The sequence below is a fragment of the Zalophus californianus genome, chromosome 15 (genome assembly GCF_009762305.2).
Source record: "Zalophus californianus isolate mZalCal1 chromosome 15, mZalCal1.pri.v2, whole genome shotgun sequence".
In the NCBI taxonomy this organism is placed as follows: Eukaryota; Metazoa; Chordata; class Mammalia; order Carnivora; family Otariidae; genus Zalophus; species Zalophus californianus.
In genome coordinates this window covers 61,452,554-61,477,639 of record NC_045609.1, presented here as the reverse complement: position 1 = coordinate 61,477,639, position 25,086 = coordinate 61,452,554, and the positions used below count along the sequence as shown (strand labels likewise).

General features: G+C 52.0%; 2 protein-coding genes across 5 annotated transcripts; one reads left to right on the top strand and one right to left on the bottom strand.

Moving 5' to 3' along the window:
- Positions 1–223: 223 nt before the first annotated feature.
- On the bottom strand, positions 224–22,145 carry MFSD13A (major facilitator superfamily domain containing 13A). Of its 4 annotated transcripts, XM_027597253.2 has the most exons (10): positions 13,984–14,013; positions 11,342–11,500; positions 6,347–6,589; positions 5,841–5,923; positions 4,826–5,278; positions 4,572–4,695; positions 3,865–3,961; positions 3,134–3,305; positions 2,865–3,058; positions 224–1,803 (listed from the first exon to the last, which is right to left on the bottom strand). In XM_027597253.2, exons 3-10 carry the CDS (start codon positions 6,512–6,514, stop codon positions 1,541–1,543), a joined length of 1,554 nt encoding a protein of 517 aa, XP_027453054.1. In that variant the 5' UTR covers positions 6,515–6,589; positions 11,342–11,500; positions 13,984–14,013; the 3' UTR covers positions 224–1,540. The 4 variants fall into 4 exon arrangements, with proteins under 4 accessions (XP_027453054.1, XP_027453055.1, XP_027453053.1 ...); XM_027597254.2 differs by lacking the exons at positions 11,342–11,500; positions 13,984–14,013 and adding an exon at positions 22,053–22,145; XM_027597252.2 differs by lacking the exons at positions 11,342–11,500; positions 13,984–14,013 and adding an exon at positions 13,841–13,974.
- C15H10orf95 (chromosome 15 C10orf95 homolog) lies at positions 20,459–22,220 on the top strand. The gene is given in 1 exon segment (XM_035724096.1): positions 20,459–22,220. A coding segment is annotated over 1 exon segment (660 nt). The 5' UTR covers positions 20,459–21,560.
- Positions 22,221–25,086: the final 2,866 nt, after the last annotated feature.

The following is a 25,086-nucleotide window of genomic DNA, read 5'->3' as shown; positions in this document are numbered from 1 at the left end:
CATCCCTGAAGTCAAAACTTCCATGTGGATAAGAAGCTTTGGAGCTTAAAATGTAGTTCCTGGGGCCCACACTCAGATATTCTGACTAATCAGTTCTTCATTTTAAACCTGTATACTTGGGGGAGGGGAGGATTTCCAGGCACTTTGCAAATGTTAACCTATTTGATCCAACAACCCTGCAAAGTATTTTTATTATCCATTTTGCAGATGAATTAGAGCCACAGAAAAAATGTAATTTCCCAAAGCTCTGCCCTTTATTAGCCAGGATTTGAACCCAGGCGATATAGCCCTAGAGCCTCAATTTTTAGCCACTACACAGACCCTCAAAAACCACTGGCCTTGAGCAGTAGGTCCCAATCAAGTGGGACGCATCTGGCAATGTCTGGGGACATTTAGTTGTCACAACTGTAGGGAAATGCTACTGTCATCTGGGAGAGGCCAGGGATGCTGCTTTAAATATTCGCAACAACGGGCTACCCGGCTCCGAATGTCTCCAGGTTGAGAAATGCCGGCTGAGAGCACAGGTGTTCTATCCCAGCTGCACAGTAAAATCACAGAGCTTCCCAAAACCTCCATGCGCAGGCCATAGCCTAGAACCCATGACAGCATAATCTTGGGGAAGAGAATTCAAGATAATCAGCATTTTTGAAAGCTCCCAGTGACTCCAGGGTTGAAGACCTCTTGGAAGTGGCTGCTTTTCCTCACTCACCATGTCTGGCAGTGGTGTATGGGAAATGCACCAGGACATGACCACAGGCCAGCAAGTCATTTTGCTCACAAATGCCCATGCAGCCAGCCACTGGTCTGCACGCCCTCCCTGCTACCTCAGTGACTCTGATGAGGGTGACCCCCACCCCCACCAATTCATCTGCAGAAGAATGTTCTCAGGGTGCTTTTCCTATTAAGTGAGGAATCCTGTTCCCCAACCCCGCCAACCCACCACTTCTACACATAGCACAGACCTCCAGAACGGGAACAGAAATAACTGACTTTAATCAGTCTGTGATGACATGAACCTCTTTGAGAGGTCAGGTGGGGGTGGGGGAGCCCTGCAGCAGCTGGGGCACAATACTTTAGGCACAACTGAAGCAGAGAGGTCAGAGAAACCACTGGAAATGTGGAGGGAGGGGGCGGTGGGACTCACAGCTTCCCCTGAGTGGGTGAAAGTGGCTTCTGAGCCCATACACAGCACCGGCCCCAAGCAGGTGGTGGGACAGGCCTTCATGCCCTGCAGCACCCCCATGTGATCACAGGGCAGCCCCACCCTGTCTTGGTCCTCTTCTTCCTCCTGCCCCACGGCAGGGAAGCAGATCCCTGAGCACATACAGCCCAGCCCCTGCCCCAGCTGGGCCAGACAGCCAAGCTGAACTTAGACCGCAGTGATGCTCCCGGCTCAGCCCCAGAAGCTCACACTCTGCCATCTGTCCTCCAGGCTGTGCCCCAGGGAGGCAGAGGAGCAGGACGGGGGGCTGGCAGAAGTGGCTCCTGCCCCAGGGCTGCGACAGTGTCCTCGGCAGGGTGGCCTTGCTGTACCTGCCTCTCACACCATCTTAACATCCAGGGTTTGGGCCCGTGATAGGTTCTGGCGCTGGGCTTTGACCATGTGCAGGCGTCTCCCGTGCAGTGTGAACTGGGACCAAGTGAACAGCTGCAGCAGAGCACAGGTGATGGGCACCAGCACCAGCAGGTAGAAGCAGCCCTGGCGGAGTGTTGGGGCCTGGGCTGGGGCTGGGGCCGGGGGCTCTGGCCAGGGCTGGGCACTCCCCACAGGGGTCAGTGGGGGCTGCTGGAAGAGATCATGACCTAGGGTGAGAGAGCATGCAGAAAGAACAGGGTCAGCCCTGGTCTCCTCCAAGGTCCGCAGTGCCACATCTCAAACGACATGCATACATTTCTAAACCACAACTCACTTCCTTCTCCAAACTTGCTTCTCCCCTGTGCTTCCCTTCTGGGTGACTGGCACCACTATCCACACCATAGACTCAAAGTCTTCCTGGACTCTTCGGTTAACCTCACCACTCCCCAGCAGCCAGTCCTTCCCCTCCCCCGAATTCCAGAACACATGCCACACCCAGACACTTTCTTCCAGTCCCCCTGGCTCCACCTGCTCAAGCTTCCATGGCTTCTGCCACAGCCTCCCCACAGCCCATTCTCCATACAGCAGTCAGGGTGAACTGAAAAACCCAGATCAGACCATGTCACTGCCCTGCTTAAAACCCTTGCAATAGTTTCTCTCCACACTGAGAATAAAATCCAAACCCTGCCCTAATGGACAGAGCCCTCTGCTGCCCCAGCCTCATCTCCTAGCCACTCCTGATACCTTGGGGCTCTGTACTTGCCCCCCCGCCCCGATCCTGTCTGGAATTCACTGAGATCTTTCTAGACCAGATTCTTGCCATCCAGTCCACATCCTGGGTGTCATCTCCTCAGAGAGGCCTTCCTGGACCACACACACTAAGTAGCTTCTCAGTCACACTGCCTATTTTACCATCGCTCTTCCCACTACCATTGCTATTTTCTTGTTCGGCTCTTTATTGCCAATCCCACCCATCCCTCTAACTAGAATATAAGTTCCACGATGGCAAAACCATTGTTACCTCCCTAAAGGGACCTGGAGCAGCTCCTGGCAATGAAAGTATTCTATACACGTTTGTTGAATGAATGAATGAATGAACGAACGAACCACTGAAAGACGGGAAGAATTGGAGACTCAGTTCCTCCGCCCACGTGGGAAGAGGCAGAGGAGGTGGGGCCCAGGAACAGCCTCTGCTGGCCAGTTGCCATTCTCTCCCACTTACTGGACCCAGCTTGTAGCTTTGACCCCTGGAGCCTCAGGAGCCCGGTGCCAGCCCCCAGGCCCTCACCTGTGTAGAAGCACAGCAGCCAGGTGCCCAGCAGCGGAGCAAAGGTCTGGCCTGGCTTGGTCACCAGGGCCACCATGCCAAAGAGAAGAGCCGAGGCCGCCTGCTTGCGGTGGTTCAGCACCAGGTCCTCATCCACCAGGTCAGTCACCACCAAAGTCAACAGCTTACAGGTGCCCTCCGTGAAGACACGGTTGCTGCCAGCGAAGAGAGAGGGGGCAAGAGTGAAGGGGTGGAGCAGAGGTGCGGGGGTGAGGGAGGGCAGCGCATACCTGGCAATGAAGAGGCAGAGGAGGCCAGGGCGGTCCGGGCCGGCCAACAGCATGAGCAGGCTCAGGCCCAGCTTGAGCAGGAAGAGCCCCCGCACCACGGCGTAGACGCCCCAGCGCCGGCACAAGGGCAGGAAGTAGAGGTTGTTGAGGTGGGGGGCCACATAGGAGATGCCTGGACAGAAGGGGGCAGCCTTGTGAGGGGGCACTGCCACAGCTTCCACAGCTCTCCACACCAACCAACGGCATGACAGGGATTGCACACTCACGACGCGCCAGGCTCTGTGCTACGAGCTTCACATCCTGTCATTTCATCCTCACCACCCTTTAGGATCAGTCCTGTTATTATCCCTACCTTTCGGGTGATAAACGGAGGCCCAAAGAGATTAAAGAAAACACAGCCAAGGCCACACAGTAAATAAGAGTCAAGACGCACAGCCAAGCCCGACAGCCCCGTCAGCCCTGCTGTGAACCGGCCACTGTGCCGCCTCACCTCTGGAGGCACCATCATGGAGACCACCAGGAGAGCAGCCCTACCCTCCTCACAGTGCAGTGGGCTCCCACCCCTTCCTCCCACAGCACAGCTGAGGCTGGAGGGGCAAGCCCGAAGCGAAGCAGCGTAACCCCCCTGCCCCCTGCCGCAGCTCCCCCCCCACCCCCACCCCTGGCAACAGGGCCCGGCTGGGGAGGGAGCTGTGCCTGCAGCTGGGCGGCTGCCTGCAGCACCCACTCACCCAGCAGAAAGGAGCCCGTGGAGAGGGAGATGTGGTCTGACAACAGATGCTCCAGGAAGAGGGGGAAGAAGTTGCTGTTGAAGTGGCAGTGAAAGACCTGCAACCCAACAGGGGCAATGAGGAGGCTGCTGGGCTGGAGGGCAGCTGGGAGCAGGCCGGAAGCCAACCGGGGAGCGGCGGGAGCAAGAGCAGACTTTAACCCCACGTCCCTCCACATGGAACATGCCAGAATAACACCCAACACCAAATTCCTGTTGCTCATCTAATTTTGCTAAAAGGTAGAAGGAAGGATAAAATCGTCAAATTGAATGATTAAGTTTTCCTCTCTTTAATTGAAAACACTAGTAAAACAAGCTTGATGATATAAACACCATCTATTTCTGAACTTGGCAAGCTCACATACTACATGTGTTTTAGGCACAGCATTTAGTGTTTTAAAAAGATTGTCACAAAGTTCCCAAAGGGCACCTCTTTTTCATAGCCTCCCTTTGCAGGTGAAGACACAGCTGCCCCGAGAGACCTGCCTAAGATCACACAGGGAGTGAGGAGTTCTGATGGTGCTAGAATCCAGCTCTCCCAACTACCCAACCTGTGTTCCTGCTAGCAAATCACCCAGCAGTGCTCACATGAGGCCCAGCTTTTAAGGAGCCTGTTCCCCTGAGTGAGGCACATCCTGGCCATCGGGGGCGGGGGTGCTGCTCCCATACCTGCACCAGGTCCATGCCCACGAACCACAGGAAGTTCCGGTGGCGTGCGAGCTGCTGGAGGTACTGGCTCAAAGTGATGCTATCTGCGTCCTGGCAGCCGGTAAGCAGCTCCTCTCCGCACAGGCTACAGGGCAGAGGGGAGTCACTGATAGCCTAGGGCTGGGCCAGAGCCATCCACCACCCCAGGGCAGCCGCCCATCGGCCAGGGGACTCCATGCTGGGGGAAACCCGGAGAGCTGGGCCAGGCCACTCACCCGCCATTCACAGCCAGGGCTGGGCACTCAGGCTCCCTGCCAGCCGCCTCAACCTGCCGCCCAAGCAGCCGTGCAGCCCCCATAAAGCCCAGCCCAGAGCCGGTGGCCAGGGCCACACAGAAGGCGCGGAAGGAAGAGAAGTCTTCCTTGTTCCAGAAGGCATAGGAGGCAAAGACAGAGAGGGAGCCAGCCGCACTGAAGAGGGAGCAGTAGAAGTTGAGGTGGGTACGGTCGTGGGCAGAGAGGGCCAGGTCAGCCAGCAAGGCATGATGGTGCAGGTCCACGAGCGTCAGGAAGCCATCATAGAGGCAGAGGCACAGCAAGAACTGCAGACCAGCTGGTGCCCAGGGCACCCAGAATGCCAGGAACGACAGCGCCAGCAGCGGCCCGTGCCAGCCCAGGGCCCGCACCCGTGCCAGCACCACGGCCCTCGAGGAGAGCCCAGCGCCCGACCTGCCAAGGACAGGAGGAAAGGTGGGAGCGGCTTTTACCAACTGGGCAAGCCCCAGTTCCCCCTCTGCCCAGGCCCCGAAGGAAGGACAGAGGCCTAGAATATGGGACTCACAGCAGAGTGAGACCACTGAGCCCCGCGTCCTCAGCCTTTCACTTAGGAAGCACAACTCACCAGGGAGTATACTCTCTCGTCCGCTCCCTTGCCAGCCGGCCAAGGCTGATGGGCAAAGGGTGGTGGGATACCTATTTCTCAGGGTTGGGGGCAGTGTTGGGCCCAAGCAGGGATGGGGTCAAGGAATCTGCCAGAAGCAGCAGAGAGGGTCTGCTGTACAGCTCCCAGTTCTGAGGACCTGACAAACCAAGTTGAGGTGAATCTCTCCCCAGGTGAGCAAGGCAACAGTTAATCAAGGCCACTTCTCCCACCTGCCTGACCTTGAGAAGGGAGGGAGCCTGGCCAAAAGCTGAAATGGTCTCCCTTTCTCTCCCCACCCCAAACACAGGCACCCCTGGGGAGGGGTGGGGTGGGACGGGACCCATTGTGAGCCATCCCCAGGACACAAACCGGGGCTGGGAGCTGAGGAACTGACGGTCACTCAGCCAGCCGAAGAGGGGGTCGTTGAGGCTGTTCCAGAGGAGAAACACCGTCTGTGGGCAGAGGGAAATGGGGCAGGTGGGCTCCAGGCAGCCTCCTCTCCAGAGTTTTCCCTACCCAGCCTGTTCGCCACCCCTCAAAGATGAGCCCAGCTTTCCTGACTGCAAACCTTTGCTCAGGGCAGTCCCTCTGCTAAAACTCACTCCACCAGCCACCGCCCCATCAAACTCCCACCCATCCAGGACAAATTTATCCAGCTGATAAATTAATGTACGTGAATATATTTTATCATATATGTGAATATCTAGAACCATGCCAGGCTCATCAGACAGTGGCCAGGAGAAGGAGGAGTCATCAACACCTCCAGCTCCAGCTTTTCTTGCCGAATTACGGTGGGCAACCTGGCCTGCCCCTGCTCCGGACTAGGTGGGACCCACCCGTGCAACCTGCCCAGCTCCCCCGCAGTGCTGTCCTACCTCTCCAACCCAGAAGGCAGCTTTGTTGATCTTGTACACTGAGACAAAGGTGTCCACATAGTAAAGTAGGAACACATTATGCAGGATAGAGATGAAGAGAGCCAGGGAGCCATAAACCACAGCCGTAGGAAGGCCCAGCATCCAGGCCTGGAGCCTGCCCAGCCCCATGGCTGCCAGCTTGGCGTCAGCCCCAGGAGCACCGAGGAGCGCTCACATCCAAGAGCAGTCTGGCCATCCTTGTCCCTAGGGAAGAAGTAGCCAGTTAGCTGCAGGGATCAGAGCCAGCTCTGCTCCTAACCCCAGACCTCTGAATCATTTAAAAACTGATTTCTGGGGCGGCTGGGTCACTCAGTCGTTCAGCGTCTGCCTTCGGCTCAGGTCATGATCCCAGGGTCCTGTGATCAAGCCCCGCATCAGGCTCCTTGCTCAGCGGGAAGCCTGCTTCTCCCTCTCGCACTTCCCCTGCTTGTGTTCCTGCTCTCGCTGTGCCTCTCTCTGTGTCAAATAAATAAAATATTAAAAAAATAAAAATAAAAACTCATTTCTGGGGGCACCTGGGTGGATCAGTCGGTTGAGCATCTGCCTTTGGCTCAGGTCATGATCTCAGGGTCCTGGGATTGAGACCCACGTCAGGCTCCCTGCTCAGTGGGAAGTCTGCTTCCCCCTCTCCCCTCCCCTCCACCCCCCTGTTTGTGCACTGTCTCTCAAATAAATAAATCTTAAAAAAAAAAAAACTCATTTCCACTGGGACAAAGTTTGTACGCAAAACGAAGCTAGGGAATCATCAATGACATACAACTGAAACAGTGCTGGACTGGATACCACTATCTGAGAATAACCCAAGAAAACTGATAAAGGCATGGGAAAAGAAGGCAGGCATCCAACGAGTGCTAAGCCAGGTCGTGTGCTAGAGCAGTGTGCTCAGTATCTTCTTTCATCCACACTATCTTATCACAAAAACCTTAACCATCTGGACATGCCAACTGTGGGCGTGGGCATACAATGCCCCTATAACCTCAGCAAGCTACTTAACCCAAGCCTCAGTTTCCTCTTCTGTAAATGGAAAAAAGGGATGATCATGCCTACTCCGCAGAGGAATGTAAGGATCAAGTGAGGTAACTCACAGAAAGTGCTCAATAAATGGATGGTGGTGGTGTCATGATTATCTTTATAAAATCCCTACAAAATTTATAGCACTATTACTTTGTGAAAAGAGAGCAATCCCAAGCTCAAAGATGTTAAGTAATTTGCCCAATGTTATACAGCAAAAAAGTAGGAGATTTGATCCCTGGTCTGTCTGGTTCTAAAGCCTTTTCTGCCACTTGACCTTCTAAACCAGGTTCCTACGCACTGTTGGGTAGAGCAAAGAAAGTTGCTATGATGTCAGGTTCCATAGGTATATAAGAGTGATAGAGTCCACAACCACTCATGCACTTTGATTCTGGAAATTCCACCTCAAGAAACGAACCCCAAAGGAACATGTACAGAGACATTCATGGCAGCAACAGTAATAAACAGCAAAAAGTCGGACACGGCCCAAGAACGAAACAAAGGGGCAGTCTCAGCAAGGCCGATGCTCTCCAGAAGAGGCAAGCCTGTGGCCCACCTCAACACACAGAAGAGAAACTCAAGAACATGTTACGTGAAAAGAGAGCACAAAGCACAGTGTGGGTGCCTAGCTCCCAACCAGGCTAACTTATACACAGAGGCTGGAAGGACAGACCGACTATGAGAGGGAAGGAAATAAAAGTCAGATCTTTTTTAGGGCAGGCCTTCTCAAACTGGAATGTGCTTTCAAGTTACGTGGGCACGTCATCAGAATGCAGATTTTGACTCAGGAGGTCTGGGAGGAACCAGATTCTGCATTTCCGAAAGGGCGCCCTTCCCTGGTGGTCTAGTAGTTAGGATTCAGCGCTCTCAAAAGGGCGCCCAGGTGGTGACCACGGGGCCATGACCACAGTTTAGGCACTGAGGCATTAAGCCTGCCTGTCTCTCTTTTTAGATTCAAAGATGCCATTTTCTTTTCAGAAAAATAACCCTGTGTGTGCTTGCCTGACCCTCAGAGGGAAGCTATGAGGATTTCCTTCTCTCAAATTCCCTGTTGTGCGTTAAATCGTATCTCCAGAAAAAAAATATGCTCAAGCCCTATCCCCCAGTAACTGTAAGTGTGACCTTATTTGGAAACAGGATCTGGGCAGATGTACACGTTAAGATGAGATCAAAGTGAATTCGGGTGGGCCCTTACAGGGAGAGGGAAATTTATACGCAGAGACAGACACACACAGAAGGAAGGTGGCCATGTGAGGACAAAAGCAGAAATTGGAATGATGCAGCTACAAGCCAAGAAATGCCAAGGACTGCAGGCAACCACCAGTAAGCTAGGAGGAAGCAAGGAAGAATTCCTCCCTAGAGCCTCTGGAGGGAGCGTGACCATCTGGAGTTGTTTCAGACCGTGAGTGAATAAAGTTTGTTGTTTTAAGCCACCCAGTTTGCAGTAATCTCTTCCAGCAGCCCTAGGAAACTTACACATATCCTCGGGGGCTGTTCCTCTCTGAGTCCTTGTGACCCAAGCCTGCCCATGGACGTGATCTACATGTTGGTGTGCACGCATGCACACACACACGCACACACAGACACACACAGCTGAAACTTCTGCTTCCTATCATGGTCAGGCCCTGGAGAGCCAACTTCAGCCCAAGTCCAACAGCAGTTGACCCCCAGGACATGTCCTTGCCCCATGACCCACTATAGCTCCTGCTCTGTGCCCAACCCTCCAGGGCCTCTGTCCAGCCCAGCCTCCCCTAGGTCTTCAAGCCAACCTCTCCTCTGGCCAGGCCTTTGTCCTTGGTAGTGCCCCTGCCAGAAATGGCCTCCCATCTCCCCATCCTTCAGGAGCCAGCACTGTGTCCAGACTCTCTCCAGCCCCTCACTGATGCCTCCTGCCACCGTACCACAGGCTCTCCTGCCTGCCCCCACAACAACCTGACTGTGGGGTTTCTCAGGGCAGAGCCTGCATCTTTGCCCTCCATCTCCCTCGGGGAGGGTGGGCTGGACACGGCCACTCTCTGGTAGAAAAACAGGCCCTGGGCTCCTGGGTGGCTCAGTTGGTTGGGCGACTGCCTTCGGCTCAGCTCATGATCCTGGAGTCCCGGGATCGAGTCCCGCATCAGGCTCCCCGCTCAGCGGGGAGTCTGCTTCTCCCTCTGACCCTCTCCCCTCTCATGCTCTATCTCATTCTCTCTAATAAATAAATAAAATCTTTAAAAAAAAAAAATAGAAAAACAGGCCCTGAGAGGGGGGGAAAGGAGGGAATCTCAGTGGGATCTCTCAGGCTCATTGGAAAATGAGGACAATTCACTCAAGAGATCCAACCTGGTGCCAGTCTATGCCTAGTGCTAGGGAATGAGGGAAGGAGAAGCGCTAGAAAACCTGAAACCAGCCGCTAAGTCTGTGAGAATCTCTCCCAGGCTACAGTGATCCTACCTTGCCCCAAAGCAAGAGGATGGACAGCTAGCCTCTCCCTGGAGCCCTTGAGCCCCTGAAGGAACATTTGGTGGGAAATACTTTTTTTCCCCCATAGCTTTATTGAGGTATAGCAGACACACAATGATCTGCATATATTCAAAGTATACTGTCTGATCAGTTTTAACATATACATGCACCTGGGAAACCATCACCACGGTGAAGATCATGAACATATCCATCACCCTAAAAGTTTCCCTGGCACTTTCTAAGGAACATAGTGGAAAGAAAACACAACTGGGGGCCTTCTAAGTCCTGCCTGTACCATTTCCTACCTGTGTGAACTGGGGGAATTTGCTTAACCTCTCTATGTCTGTTTCTTGATCTGCGATATGGCACCAACCTTCCTAAGACTATTGTTAGCAGTCAAGGGGAAAATACTCTCAAGCACTTAGCACCTAAGTGTAGTGGACACTCAAACTTCAGAGATTACTGCTGTTGAGCCTCTCAGACCCTCCAAACCCACCACACAGGGATGGGGTGAGTATTAATCTAAAGGTGCTTTGGGGCTGTAAAGCACAACGTATACCTCTGTTGATATCCTTAACCCAGCTCACTTTCTCAGATTCCCCAGGGCCTTTCAGACCCCCCACCTGTGCCACCACCTCACTTCCAAAGCCTTTGTCCAAAGGGAGTGAAGTGTCCCAGGCCCCCACCCAGATGTCCAGTGACCTTTCCTGGTTGCTGGAGAAGGTGAGCCCTGCAGGCAAGTCCCCAGCCTCTACCAGCTGGCTCCCTGCACCGGTGCTGAGGTAATAGCAGAAAACCTCAGAGGGCGGGGACATGGGAAGGGTGTGACTTTTGCCATCAGGAGAGGCTGGGTTTAAATCCCACCTGCACTTCCTACTAAGAATGTAACCTCAGGCAAATCACTTAACCTGCCTGAGCCTTGGTTTCTTCACCTGTAGAATGGGAATAATAATGCCTATCCTTTAAAGGAATGCAGGGAGGACTAAACTAATGCCCAGGAGCCCAGAGCACTGTTACTTGAAAGATGTTCAGAAACGGGCTTCTTCTTGGGCTCACTATTAAAAGATTGGAGTAGGAGCAGGGGAATATCCTGGTAATCCGGCCTCTTCCCACGGTAAGGGAATCTGAGAGACAAGACAGGGCACCCAAGGCTAAGTCAAAAGAGGAGAGTCTACAAGTAGCAGGAACACATGCACAGTTCAGGAGAGCCAGATACAAGCCCCCACCACAAGCCAGGGCCAGAGGCAGAGTGACCTGTCCAGGTGAGCCTCTGCCCAGGAGAGGGGGCTGGGGGAGGAGTGTGCAGGGTCACACTCTTCCAGATTCCGCTCCTCCCTCAGGAAATGCCTTCCCCTACTCACCCTCCCACCCTCAATTCGCCCCAGCAAAAAACAGCAACCCTGCCTCTCCAGGGGAGGAACAGCTTAGAACCCACACCAACCTAGTTGCATAACCCGGGTGAAATACCCTGTAACCCAGCCAACTCCACCCCCACCTTGGCACCTGGCAGGAGAGCCTGCTGGAGGTCATGAGAGCCCACCCCGCTCTCGTGCTGGGATGGTCCCAGTTATGTAGCTTTGAGCCAGCCTTTCCTTCTCCCTGGGCCTTGGTCTCTTCATGTATAAAGTGGGGATGATGCCAACCTCTTGGATTGCTGCAGGACTGAAACACAAAAGGTACATAAAGCCCCAAGCACAGTGCCTGGCACATAGGAGATCCTCAACGAAGAGTAGCTACTGTTATTCTTTTTCGTGTCTCTCAAGTTTGGTTTTGTGATCTTTAAAGGGTTTCAGTCAGTGTCCCCTTCTGTCAAAGCCATGATGAAGTGGTCTCTCCAGCACCCAACACTGATGCCTCTTGCTGCCTGGTATATCCTGCCATCCCTCAAATTCTCTTTTAAATGCCACCTCCACACCTTTGTTCATGCTGTTCCTTCCACTTAAAATAGATGTAACTACATATCATTTCTCAGGCATCTGGGTATGTCTGGCTTTTACATCCATCAAGAATCCTTACAACTCTTGTTACTATTTCCATCTCATTTTATAAACGAAGAAACCAAGGCTCTGAAGGTTAAATAAATCACAGAGCTATTAGGGGCTGGAGCAAAGATTCAGAACCGGTGTTTTTGACTAAAATATCTCAGCATTTCTCATGTCACTATGCCTAACCCCATCACACCATCTTATCAAATCCTGCTGATTCAAGGCTCAGCTCAGTGGCACAAGCCTGAGTACACCTAGGCAGGTGTTCTCTCCCCTCTCAGGTCCCTTGGCTCCTTTATCCGGGTCCAAATGCTTCCCTTACCCTCCAGCACCCAAGCTCTGTTAAGAGCAGCACCAGGTCAGACCCCAGTTTTCTACTCCCTGCTTCCACCAGGCTCCTTCACCACACAGTAGGTGCTCAATTAATGCCTGCTGAGTCAATTTGTCCCTAAAAGGCCAATATGGGTATCCCCAGAACTAGGGAAGAGTAGCAGCCCTAGGATTGCCACCCCCAAATCCCACTGTGCCCCTCAGCTCTGCTTGGCTGTGGGACTCAGAAAGAGGCAACCAGGGGAACCTTGATGTGCCCTGCTGAATAAAACATGCACAGCAGGCAACAGGTGCACAAAGAGGAAGAGTGGTAACAAAAGGTCACATTTATTAAGCTTGTACCACGTGCTAAGGAAAGCAGATACAATATGGAAAGAGAGCTCAGGGCAAGGAGGTAGAAAGACACCAGATCAGGAAGGGTTTTGTAAATCACACACAAGATTCTATCCTGAGGACAATGGGATGGGGGGCACTGGGGGGATGGTGAGGTGACAGAACCAGATCTGTTTGGAAAGAATCCCCTGGCATAAAAACTCTCTCTTCTTGACCCATCAGGCTTCTGGAAGATGAACTAGAAAGGATGGAAACAGTAGCATCTCCCTGATTTCTGAACCAAACTATAGTGGCTGCGGGCTGGTGGATTTGGTGGAGGAAACCAAGAATGCCAGACTGGACCCCTAGAGTGAGGGGCATCAGGAAGGTGGATGTTGATTCCCTTCAAAAGGACTAGCAGCTATAAATAAAATCTAAAAAAAAAAAAAGTACTAGCGCTTGTATGTGAAGTTTAGTGCAGAGAGAAAAAGCTACTAATAAGCATAATTTGGAGTTGGGGGCCCTGAGTCAAGTCTGAACATTATCACTACTAACTTTATGAGTTTATTCCTACATCTGTGAAGCAGGAGAAAACAATTCCAATCTCTACCGGTCCTCAGGAGTATCAAATGAAATTGAAAGGTGTAAGACCCTGCACAAATATTAGGTGTGTCCTTTTCTCAACAAGCAGCTGACCTCTGAACTGTCTGCTGCCTTTCCTGTTTCACAGCCGCCTTGCTCGTCTCCCTGCCCAGTCTCCCTCCCCACAGCAGCTTCCAGTCCTGGCAAGAGCGCCTCCCCTGGCGTGGGCGGTGTGTTGGCGGAGGCGGGGCGGGGGGGGGGGGGACTCTCCATTCCAAATAATAATAGGCCTATCCTCCTCCTCACGCTGGAAATGGAACCTTCACCTTCCTGGGGGAGGGACCTTCCCCCTCTCCCTCCCCCACAGCACTGGAGGGTCAGCGACTTCACTCTGGGACCACCCGCCCCTCCCAAGCCACTGAGGAGTCTGGGGCTAACCCAGGAGCTCTTTACTCAATAGCTGGCGCTGAAACATGTGGTTCTTCAACCCGTCTGTACATTAAAATCACCTGAGGAGTTGCTCAATACCGAGGCCCGGGCCTCACTCCTGACCAATTAATCGGAATTTTCGGGGGGTGGGGCCCAGGGTCGGTGTTCTTTTAAAGCTCCCCAAGTGGTTCTACTACGCCACCAGGGTTAAGGGCCATCATGTTAATGAAATGGATCCCGGCCTGAGACATCCCGCGACCCCAGCCCCCCAGGGAGCCCTTCTGCAAGAATTCCACCCTCACCCCTTGAGCCCAAGCTTCTCCCATCCGGACCCAAGGGCTCTCCCAACCCACAACCTGATCACCTCAAGGACCCCCCGCAGACAGCCACCAGGACTCCCAGAGCCGACAGCATTCCTGTCCCCCTCGGGTCCGTCCTTTGTGTCTGATTGGCCCCCAGTCCGGCCCGCTCCTGCCCCCGCGCCCGGGCCGCGGACCAGCCCCTCACCGATACAGTGGCAGGCGAAGCCTAATCCTGCGGCTGCCTGGAGCCAGGTGCGAGTCAGTGCGCCTGCGCGCTCCCCGCCGGCGGCTTCCCCAGCCTCTCCCTCCACCCCCAGCCGGCGATTGGCTCCGCGCGGCTCCCGGGACCGCGCCCCGGCAGGTGCCCGCGCCCGAGGCTGCCGCAGCCATATTTGTCATGGGCGCACACCCTTAGGGACCGAAAGGAAAATGTGGACGCTGGCAAGAAGAGAGCAGTGGCCTAGATTCCTGACGGCTCACCTCCTCTCTTTCACCTCTGTAGGTGCTTAAAGGCAATTTCTGTTCAAATCAATAAGACTTTCAAAGCGCTCCCCTCTCTCTCCCGGGCCTTCCTTAGTATTAACTGGCAGAATGAAGAGAGCACAGCACCTTCTTATGAGCCATGTGGTCTGACTAGATGCACAGCTAGGCGGATGAGGAGATGACAGTGGCACAACCTGGGACTCCTTGATGCTGGATTGGGAGCCCCTCAAGAGTGGAGAGCCCCAGCTTAATGTGTGGGCACCAGGGCTCAGGCCACAGGCGCCAGGCCCTGAGAGAGCTACCATGCAGCCCAACCTCCTCGAATTAAAAATAAGAATAATAAAATAAAAGGAGTACTGAGCTCTCACTAGGTGCCCTGTACTGTGTTAAGCACTCTGCATCCATTATCTTGTTGAGTCCTCACATCATCCCTCGGAGGCAGGTGCTGTTATTCCCATTTTACAGAAGAGGAAACGGGTTTAGAGAGATTTAATGACTCCTACAAGCAAGAGACCCAGACTAGCTGGAACCCAGCTCTTCTGCCTCTCAGAACAATCTTTCTTCTTCCTACCCCTGCCAAGGGCCTCAAAGTCAAGTTTTGTTTTGCTCAGTCCTGCCTGGTGAGGATGTCCCATGTCTTTTCACAATAGGCCTGTAAGCCTGGTTAGTTTTCCAGGCAATCAAACAGTACACACTTCAGGCCTACTGTTTTCCTAACTTATGATATGGGGCAATGATCGGGGCGGGGGGGCACCTGGCTTCCGGGAGACCTGGGGCCCGGTCCCCTAGCTCCACTTCTTTGTTAAGGAACCCTCCTGGGGCCCCTGGGTAGCTCAGTTGTTAAGCGTCTGCCTTCAGCTCAGGTCATGATCCCGGGGTCCTGGGATCAAGCCCCGCATCAGGTTCCCTGCTCTGCGGGGAGCCGGCTTCTCCTTCTCCCACTCCCCCTGCCTGTGTTCTCTCTCTCTCTCTCTCTCTAATAAATAAATAATCTTTTTAAAAAAAGGTGGGGACCCTCCTTTTGTGAGCCTCTGTTTTATGCCTTAGAGGGATTTTGTAGCCATTAAGTGAGAAAAGGGAGCGCAAGAATTTTGCCAGCTTTTGGTCATTATGCTTTTGTTGATGGTTGTCAACAGGAAAATCATCCTCTTCCTCCTGCCTGACAACCTGGCAAAGGGCCCACCCACAGCAAATGGTCCAACACTAGAGCCCTGGTATTCAGGGGTTAGAGTCTGTCCAACCAGTTCCTGTGGAGCCCCAGCAGTCCCATGAACTTTGCTCCCAGCATCCACTACTCACCAATCTCATTTCTCCCCAATCCTGCCCCTTCAGACCCTCTTCTTAACTCCTATGTCCCCACGAAGCAACACATACCATTTCTCTTCTAGACTTCAAGCAATTTCTGGAACCCCTCCTGCTCTAGGAAGCCCTCCTGCTCTAGGAAGCCCTCCTGACTAAAAGGAAGGTGACCTTTATTCCCCCATCCCAACCCCTTGTTCCCATCTATGTTTTCCTGGCCGAGAATAAAAGGCTGGAAACCTAGCATTCAGCATGGTGTCTGGCACACTAGGGCCGCCATAAATTGACTAAAGGAGTTCCCCCTACCTTTCCATTTTTGACCAGCATGTGCCTTTGTGCCAAAGCAACGCTGACTCTTTACTTAGCCCTCCGGTCCAGTGGGAGAACAGGGGAATGGAAAGGGCTGCCAAGGGGCCAGAAATGAATGTGACCCATTGGAAAAAATTTGGTCCCTATGTTGCACTTAATGTCTCATGGTTACACTGAGGCTCCTCATCCCTCTGATTTTTTTTCAAAAGATTTTATTTATTTATTTATTTGACAGAGAGAAAGCACGAGAGAGCACAATCAGGGGGAGCAGCAGAGGGAGAGGGAAAAGCAGCTCCCCACCAAGCAGGGAGTCCAAAGAGGGGCTCAACCCCAAGGACCATGGGATCATGACCTGAGCCCAAGGCAGACATTCAACCGACTGAGACACCCAGGTGCCCCCTCATCCCTCTAATTTTATAGACGATGTAACCAGTTAACCTCTTATGTCAGCACCAGGACCAGGCCTTGTGATTATCTCCAATTTCCCTTCCTGGTTGCCAGCCACAGAGCTAACTGGGAAGGGACATAGGAAGCAACTGGGGGATAGTATCATCTGCCTGACTTCTTGAGTCATATCAGAATCCCTGAATTGTGGGACAAATAGATACATAAACAGTCTCTCTCCTTGAAATTCTCTCCTCCCTTGGCTTCTGACCTCTCTGATCTAGGTTTCATCATGTTCTCCTCCTAACAACTCCTCCTCAGTCCCTTTCAATAGGGCATTTTTTTCCCAGGGGCTTTCTAAAATCAGAGGGCATGTCACCCAAGTTTCCATTTTCTTTCTTTCTTTTTTTTTTTTTAAAGATTTTATTTATTTGAGAGAGTGAGAGAGAGGACACGAGCGGGGGCGGGGGGGAGAAGGGGAGGAACAGAGGGTGAGGGAGAAGCAGACTCCCCCCTGAGCAGGGAGCCCGATGGATGCAGGGCTCGATCCTGAGACTCCACGATCATGACCTGAGCCAAAGGCAAATGCTACCAACGGAGTCACCCAGGCAACCCCCACCCCCCAAGCTTCCATTTTCAAAACTCTTTTCATTTATTCACTCAAACTTGCCAGGCCATAGGCTATCTGGGGTAAAAGGTAATTCAAACACAAGATTGCTGCATTCACAAGGTGTAAGTGGAACCCAACAAATTAGCAGCCATGACGACACAGCAAGGCCTGGGCCAGGTAGCAGCTATTCCAGTCCTTCACCTACTACTTTTCCCTTCATGACTACCCCACCTCCCATCTCCAGCCTGAAGATAAAACCACATGCCGGACAGCTCCCCAAATGAACTCCCTGACTGCACCATTTCCTCAACTTCCAATCGCCCACAAGGGTTTTTTTTTTCTTTTCCAGGCTTGCTTTGACTACCCACCCAGGCAACTAAATCAAAAACATGTGCATCCACCTCTCTGCTACCCTCTCCACCCAGGCAGTTATATGGGGTCAACTCTAGATGAATCTGCTCCCATCTCTTTTCCATCCCCAGCTCCTGTTTTGGTTGTCAGTTTTCCTGGGCTAGTGTGAGAACCTCCTCCAAGACTAGCTTCCAGCCTCTTTCTCACCAATCTATATCCTCCTCTACTTTGCCAACAGGAGAGCCTCTGATCATGCGGTTCACAGCTCAAAACCTACGCAGGTTGTTGCATTTTGAAAATTTTCATAAAATGCTGGGGAAAACACTCAGGGTTACTGGCGATGCAAACAACAGAAGACTCCACTCCACAGTGTAATAACCCAAACTTTTAATTTTCTAAGGACTTAGATGATGGTCCTTTGTAATTAAAAACAAAAGTCTGCTTCATTGTCTTCTGTAGTTAAATTTATATGAAGTAAACACAACTGGTGTGTGAAAAGAAGAGTCCATGGGGCACCTGGGTGGCTCAGTCGGTTAGGCGGCTGCCTTCGGCTCAGGTCATGATCCCAGGGTCCTGGGATTGAGCCCCACCTCAGCTCCCTGCTCAGCAGGGAGCCTGCTTCTCCCCCTTCCTCTGCCTGCTGCTCTGCTTATCTGTGCTCTCTATGTCTCTGTCAAATACATAAATAAAATCTTAAAAAAAAAAAGAAAAAGAAAAAAAGAGTCCACTCAAACCAGATTAAGCAAGAAAGGAATTTATTGGGGGGGGGATGGGAGGAGGCACTGGAGGAAGGCAGTCAAAAGGTAAAGTTCCAGAAGTACTAGGTATGTAATGTACATGATTATAAACACTGCTGTATGCTGCAAGGTGTATCTGAAAGTTGTTAAGAGAATAGATCCTAAGAGTTCTCATCACATGGGAAAAAAACTTTATAAGATGATGGGTATTAACTAAACTTAATGTGGTAATCATTTCACAATATCCGTTAAGTCAAATCATTTGCTGTATACCTTAAACCTATACAGTGGTGTATGTCAATTATATCTCAATAAAACTGGAAGGGGAAAAAAGGAATTTACTGGCTCATGTAACTTTAAAGTCCAGGATTCAAATGATGTCATCGGGACTTAATTTCTCTGTCCCTTGGTTCCACTTCTTCTGTGGCTCCATCCTCAGACAGGCCTTCACCTCTCCACCCAGACTGCATTCTTTCAGATTTCTGTCCAGGGGAAAGAGAGCACTTCCCTCCACCCCAAAAGAACAAAGTCCTGGGCCTGGTTCCCCTGATCAGTTGAGTCACCTGGCTACCCTCAACCAATCCTTATGGCCAGAGGGATGGCAGTGTGATTGATCTAGCCATAAATCACCCCTAACTTTAAGGATAGAATAGAGCCAACTCCCCCAGAACCACTTTATTGAGTAGATACGGTATGGGACCCCAAAAATCTAGAAGCTGTTGGGGCACCTGGGTGGCTCAGTCGTTAAGCATCTGCCTTCGGCTCAGGTCATGATCCCAGGGTCCTGGGATCGAGCCCTGCATTGGGCTCCCTGCTCAGCAGGAAGCCTGCTTCTCCCTCTCCCACTCCCCCTGCTTGTGTTCCCTTTCTCTCTGTGACTCTGTCAAATAAATAAATAAAAGATTTATTTAAAAAAAAAATCTAGAAGCTGTTACTGGAGTCAGGATGAATATTAAGAAACTCAGTTTGGTCCTTATTTTTCCCATTTTACCTGAACCACCACCAGACCAGCAGAGGTCTTCAGCAAGCATGTAGGGACCAATTGTTAAAATACAGGCTTCTAACCCTCCCAGCCTCCAACTTGAGCTTGGTCTCACACTTGTGACCAGATCCCCTTGTGGGAGGAGGTGGAGAAAGGCGCCAGTCCCATAGGGCCCATGATTGAGCTCCAGGCCTGGGTGAGGTCAGTCTATAGGTAGTCTTGGACATTCCTCAAGTGCTGAGATTTGGAGACAGCAGTTATAAATAGGAATGGGGAGGTATATTAATTTCCTATTGGCACTGTAGCAAATTGCCAAAATCTTAGTGGCTTAAAACAATACAAATTTATTATCTTACAGTTTTGGAGGTTAGAATTCTGCCTCATTAACTAAAATCAAGGTGCTGACAGAACTGTGTTCCTTTCTGGAGGCTCTAGGGAAGAATCCATTTCCTTGTCTTTTTCAGCTTCCAAAGGCTGCCTGCATTCCTTAGCTCATGAACCCCTTCCATCTTCAAAGCCAGCAATGGCTGGTTCACTCTCATATAACATCACTCTGACTCTTCCGCCTCCCTCTTCCACATTTAAGGACACCTGTGATTACACTGGATCTATCTGGATAATCCAGGATAATCTCATTTTAAGGGACAGCTAATTCACAACCTTAATACCATCTACAACCTTAATTCCCCCTTGCCATGTAATATAACATACTGGCAGGTTTGCAGGGATTAGGTTGTGGACATCTTGGTGGTGAAGGCCTCTCCCAACAAAGGCCACTGTGTCTTGGGACTAGTTCCTAGAATGCACAAAGGGTGAGGCTCCCTTCTTGGAGCTCTGGGGTAGGGAGTGTTAGGTAGATACCCAGTTCCAGTATCTATCTTCACCAGGCCAACGGCCCAAAACTTGGGAGAGCAGCTCAGTCAGGAATATAAAAGTGTGACATCATCAGGGTGAGTGTAGAACTTCTCAGAGGGTAGCTGGCCTTTGTGAGACACTGAGAACTTAGAGGAGAACCTGTGGGAGTTACTGGGGATGCTGCCTGAGTCAAGAGAAGAGGAAGAAGGAGAGTATGATGGCCCAGCAGCTCAGCAGCTGGGAGAGGGTATCAGTTTTAAGTATCCAGCAACTATCACCCACCCCACTGGGGAAAAAAGAGGTGGAGGACTGTGGCTTGCAGCCAGAGGGGACTAGAGCTTAGACAGGGCTTCCCACCACCTGGATGAAGCAATCTTCACCCAAGTAGCTTCTGGGCTTTGGCCTTAGTTGGAATGGGTTCAAATCCCACTGGGCTACCTAGACTACATAAACCTGGGAGTGGCCTAACTTCTCTGAGCCTCTGGTTCCTTATCAATTAAATGAAAATGATACTACCATGTTCTTCACATGGCTATTAAGAATTAGTTCTTGGGGCGCCTGGGTGGCTCAGTTGTTAAGCGTCTGCCTTCGGCTCAGGTCATGATCCCAGAGTCCTGGGATCGAGCCCTACATGGGGCTCCCTGCTCGGCAGGAAGCCTGCTTCTCCCTCTCCCACTCCCCTTGCTTGTGTTCCCTCCCTCGTTGTGTCTCTGTCATATAAATAAAATCTTAAAAAAAAAATTAGTTCTTATGTAACATTCTAGAGGTGAGGATTGGAGACAGTGTGAAAGAAGTCCCAGCATGGATTGGCTATAAAGCTAATTACCAATCATGAGTCTTGAGACAGACATGGGGTTGAATTTTGCTCTTACCATAACTAGCTGTGTGAGTTTGGGTAATATACTTTAACCTACATAAGCCTACAACAGGAAGGGTTTCCTAATCATAGAATACATTTACTACCAAATTTGAGGCAAGCAGCTTCCTCCTACGTAAAGTGGGGAATATATTAGTACCTCCTTCCTAGGGTTGATGTAAACTTAAAGTTAGATGCTCATAAGCAACTTGACTCAGCGCCTGGTGTAGGAGCTTCACTCAAATGTTAGGATAACTCGACCCATTTGGAAGGGCTGGGAGGATGGGGTGCGGGGAACAGGTGGCTAACTGGTTGGAAAGGGCAACAAGATATTCTCAGTGATGTAGGAGTGAGGGCATCCCTGAGCACAGGCCTCACCGTCCAGGGCAGGCAGGTACGACCAGCAGGCTCACCCAGTGTAGATACAGGCTGGCTGGCTTATGGCCAGCAAAATGTGTTTCCCTTTGCCTGGAAACCAGGAGGTGTGGCTGAGGCAGGGCATGGAGAGGAGCAGAGCCACTAAAAAGTGGTGGAGAGGAGCCTGCTCTGGACTTCTCTGGCTCCCCCAAATGCTGGGTACCAACGCCCCCTGGGTTGAAGGAGACGAGTGGGGAACCACCTGGGAAGAACACTTCACGAGCGAAGGCTTGAAAAGGTCTTGGGTCCTTACTGCTTATTGAGAGTCTGGGGCTCGGCTCAGCCCTGGGACAAGAGGTGAGACGGAAGCTGAATGCCTTAGGAAGAGTTCCCCCAAACCATCAGGTGCTGCACGTGGGCTCCTGCTGTAAACCAGAGCCCTGGGTTACCAAGCCCCTGGGATCGGTGGTGGAGATAGAACAAAGGGTAACCACACACACCCCCAGCGCAGGTTTGGACCAGGCCCCAGTAAAAATGCCCGCCGCCTGAGCTTCAGACCATGTACTCGTACAGCTGCCTGGCATCCGGGGAGGGCGCCTGGCCTCCGCTGCAGCCCCTCACCTACACCTACCTGCCCGGCTCTCTGCTGCTGCCCCCCATCCATGCCCACAGCTTCTGCAGTCGGCCCCCCAGCCTGACCGCAGGCGAGTGGCCGGGTCCGCGGGAATATCACTGCTTCCATGGCTCAGGCGCGCCCCTGGCCGCAACGCTGTCCTCATGGGCCTTCCCGCAGGCCTACGCCGCGGCCCTGCACCCGCCTTTCCCGGCGCCCGGCTACCTGGGGCCATCGCTACAAGGGCCCGCGGCGGAAGGGACGGCGGCTGCCCACCGCGGGGCGCCGTGGCCCGAGGGCTGGAGCACGCACACCAAGCTGCGCTGGGGCTGCGTGGACCGCGCGCACGGCCCTCGCCTCGAGCTGCCGGATGTGGTGCGCCGGGAGCTGCGGCGTGTGTACGGCACGTACCCGCGCACAGACGTGCGCGTCACCTACCGCGGAGGCCAGTTCCTGCTTCAGGGCGCGCCGCACATCCCCGAGCCCCAGTACCGTGTGCAGAGGCCTGTGCTGCGGCCGCCCGCCAGCAGCGACGGCGGCGACAGCAGCCTGGCTGCGGAAGCGGCGGATCGTGGCCGCTAGAGGAAGAGGAAAGGCCCGAGCTGAGGACGCCACAGGGCCCGGCGGCTGGCCCGGTGAGCACGCGCGCGGCTCTCCTCCCCTGCTCCCGCCGCCTTCAGCCGGCCACGAGGGAGACCTCCCCGGTGCGCCGGCGCTGGATGCACCTGTCACCTCGCTTTTTTTTTTACCAAGCCTGCACGCCGCCCACCTGCTGCACTTCCCTGATTTCTCTCGCGTTATTGCTGGATAGCGGGGGAAGGGCGAGAAGAGATCAAGAGCATCTCCGGGTGGATGCCCTGTTTCTCTTCCCTCCCACTCGGACTTGGGAAACCTGGGTGTGCGGCGGAAAAAAGGGCGTGGACCCTTTGTTTCGTCTCTCCCTCCTCTTCCCGATCTTAGAAGCCTGCCCTGCACCAAGCCCCCACTTTCCCTTTTTCCTCTCCTCCGTCTAACAGAACTTCCCGAATTGCCCAAATGCCTCCCCAAGCTCAGGGCCCACCTATCCGCAGGTTGTAGTGAAAAGTAAATGAGTGAAGTTAAGTGTATGCTGCGAGATCAATTTTCTGTTTAGGGTGGGTGGGGGTGTTCCTCATCTCGGTAATGTGAGCCTTACTCCCCTGCTCGGGAAGAGCCAGTGTGCCTCCTCATGGGTGGGGCCGCGCTGCCTGTTTCAGCAGCTCTTCTCCAATGTGCAGGACCGTGGGTAGGCTTCTTAGGCCCAGCAGCCCAGCACCCGCGGAGAGATTTTGAGGGCCTAAGCGCTTTTGTTGAAGCGTGGGTGGTAGGCGTGGCTGAGGAAGGAATGCCTAAGACATAGATTTAGGGCTACCACTGACATTTTCTAGACGTATAACTGGGTTTTCCGAGCCTCAGTTTCTTCATCTGTAAAAGAAGCATAAAATCAACCCAGCCTACCCGGAAAATGCACTAGGGTTGAAATTTCAGATGAATGTCACTTCTTGTCTCCTGATTCTTACTAACAGTCTTTAACAGGCTGAATTTGCAGTATTCCAGGAGTTTGCTGGAGGGTTAGGCCACACATCCAATTTTAACTATAGGTCTGGCAGGAGTCCAGATCTGATACCCAGGCTGTACAAATGTGGCTCCTTGTGGAATTGCTTTTACTGAATTTCCACTTGTTGGAGGGCCAACAGCTGCCTGGGTATACAGTTATGTTATTGAAGCCGTACACCACTGGACTGAATACTGCTGTGTTTATGAACCTCATGGAAGGGCTCTCAAGCCTCACCACTTGGGAAGAGTTTTTCTCCTGATGAGTGTTTTACTTTTATTTTGGAAGCACCAAGTATCTCATAACTGATCATATTTTTCTTTTTGCCCTGGCTTCTAGGGATCTCAGGGCCAAATTTGCTTAGTATCTTTTGTATAAAGCCTGGATCCTGAACGGTCACCCCTAGTTTCATCTTATTTTCCTTTCCTTTTTTTTTTTTCTTAAACTATAAAGACACAGGGAGGTGGTGTAGTGTAATGGGTCTGCTATGTGACATTAGGTAAATTGCTTAATGTCCCTGAATCAATTTCTTCATTGCAAATGGGGGTGATAGTATTAGGACCTCTATCTCATGAGGTTATTGAGAAGATGCCTTGAAATGCTGCACACAAAATGTTTACCACAGTGCCTGGCATGTACTAAGTGATCAAATGTTAGTGTTTGTTTTGAAAAAAAAAAAAAGTTTGTGGGGGGTGCCTGGGTGTTTCAGTTGAGTGTCCTACTTTTTTTTTTTTTAATTTTTATTTATTTGACAGAGAGACAGCGAGAGAGGGAACACAAGCAGGGGGAGTGGGAGAGGGAGAAGCAGGCTTCCCGCCGAGCAGGGAGCCCAATGCGGGGCTTGATCCCAGGGCCCTGGGATCATGACCTGAGCCGAAGGCAGACACTTAACGACTGAGCCACCCAGGCGCCCTGACCTACTCTTGATTTTAGCTCAGGTCATGGTCTTGGGGTTGGGGTCAGGGGTCCTGAGATCTCTCCACACTCAGCAGGGAGTCTGCTTCTCTCCCTCTCTTCACCTCCCTCTGCCTCTCCCCCCTTCTCTCTCTCAAATAAATAAATTTTAAAGATTTTTTTAAATTTATTTGACAGAGACAGCAATAGAGGGAACACAAACGGGGAGTAGGAGAGAGAGAAGCAGGCTTCCCTGCCAAGCAGGAGCCTGATGCAGTGCTCGATCCCAGGACCCCGGGACCATGACCCGAGCCAAAGACAGCCGCTCAACAACTGAGCCACCCAGTCGCACCTCAAATAAATAAATTAAAAAAAAATAAAAAATAGGGGGGCGCCTGGGTGGCTCAGTCGGTTAAGCAGCTGCCTTCGGCTCAGGTCATGATCTCAGGGTCCTGGGATCGAGCCCCGCGTCTGGCTCCCTGCTCGGTGGAGAGCCTGCTTCTCCCTCTCCCTCTGCCTACTTGTGCTCTCTATCTCTCTGTCAAATAAATATATAAAAAATCTTTAAAAAAATAAAAAATATAATTTGCTACCTAGAAATATATAAAATAGGAAGTTAAGATCTTTTTAATATCCTTATTCCCAAATGATTGGTAGGGTCCAAACTGTTATTTTTCCTATATTTTTTCTGTGCACATAATATTAATTACATAAAAGGAATTAACAGTTTTACCTGTTACATTTTACTGTAAGTATATTGTGGACATCATTCCGTGCCAGTGCACATGGAGCTACCTCATTCTTCAACAATCACCCAATATTCTATAGCATTTGGATTCTTTCCAGTTTTTAGCTATTAAAAGTCTATCCAACAATTTTTTTTTTTATTCACTTGACAGAGAGAGACAGCGAGAGAGGGAACACAAGCAGGGGGAATGGGAGAAGGAGAAGCAGGCTTCCCACCAAGCAGGGAGCCCGACGTGGGACTCGATCCCAGGACCCCGG

What these genes read in the sequence shown, in the direction of transcription:
- MFSD13A (XM_027597254.2), bottom strand. Translation starts at nt 6,514, where the DNA reads ATGGGGCTGGGCAGGCTCCAGGCCTGGATGCTGGGCCTTCCTACGGCT. An exon ending in GCCCTGGCTGTGAATGGCGG is followed by an intron (nt 4,696 to 4,825) that starts GTGAGTGGCCTG and finishes TCTGCCCTGTAG; the next exon opens with CCTGTGCGGAGAGGAGCTGC. An exon ending in TGGGCATGGACCTGGTGCAG is followed by an intron (nt 3,962 to 4,571) that starts GTATGGGAGCAG and finishes GTTGGGTTGCAG; the next exon opens with GTCTTTCACTGCCACTTCAA.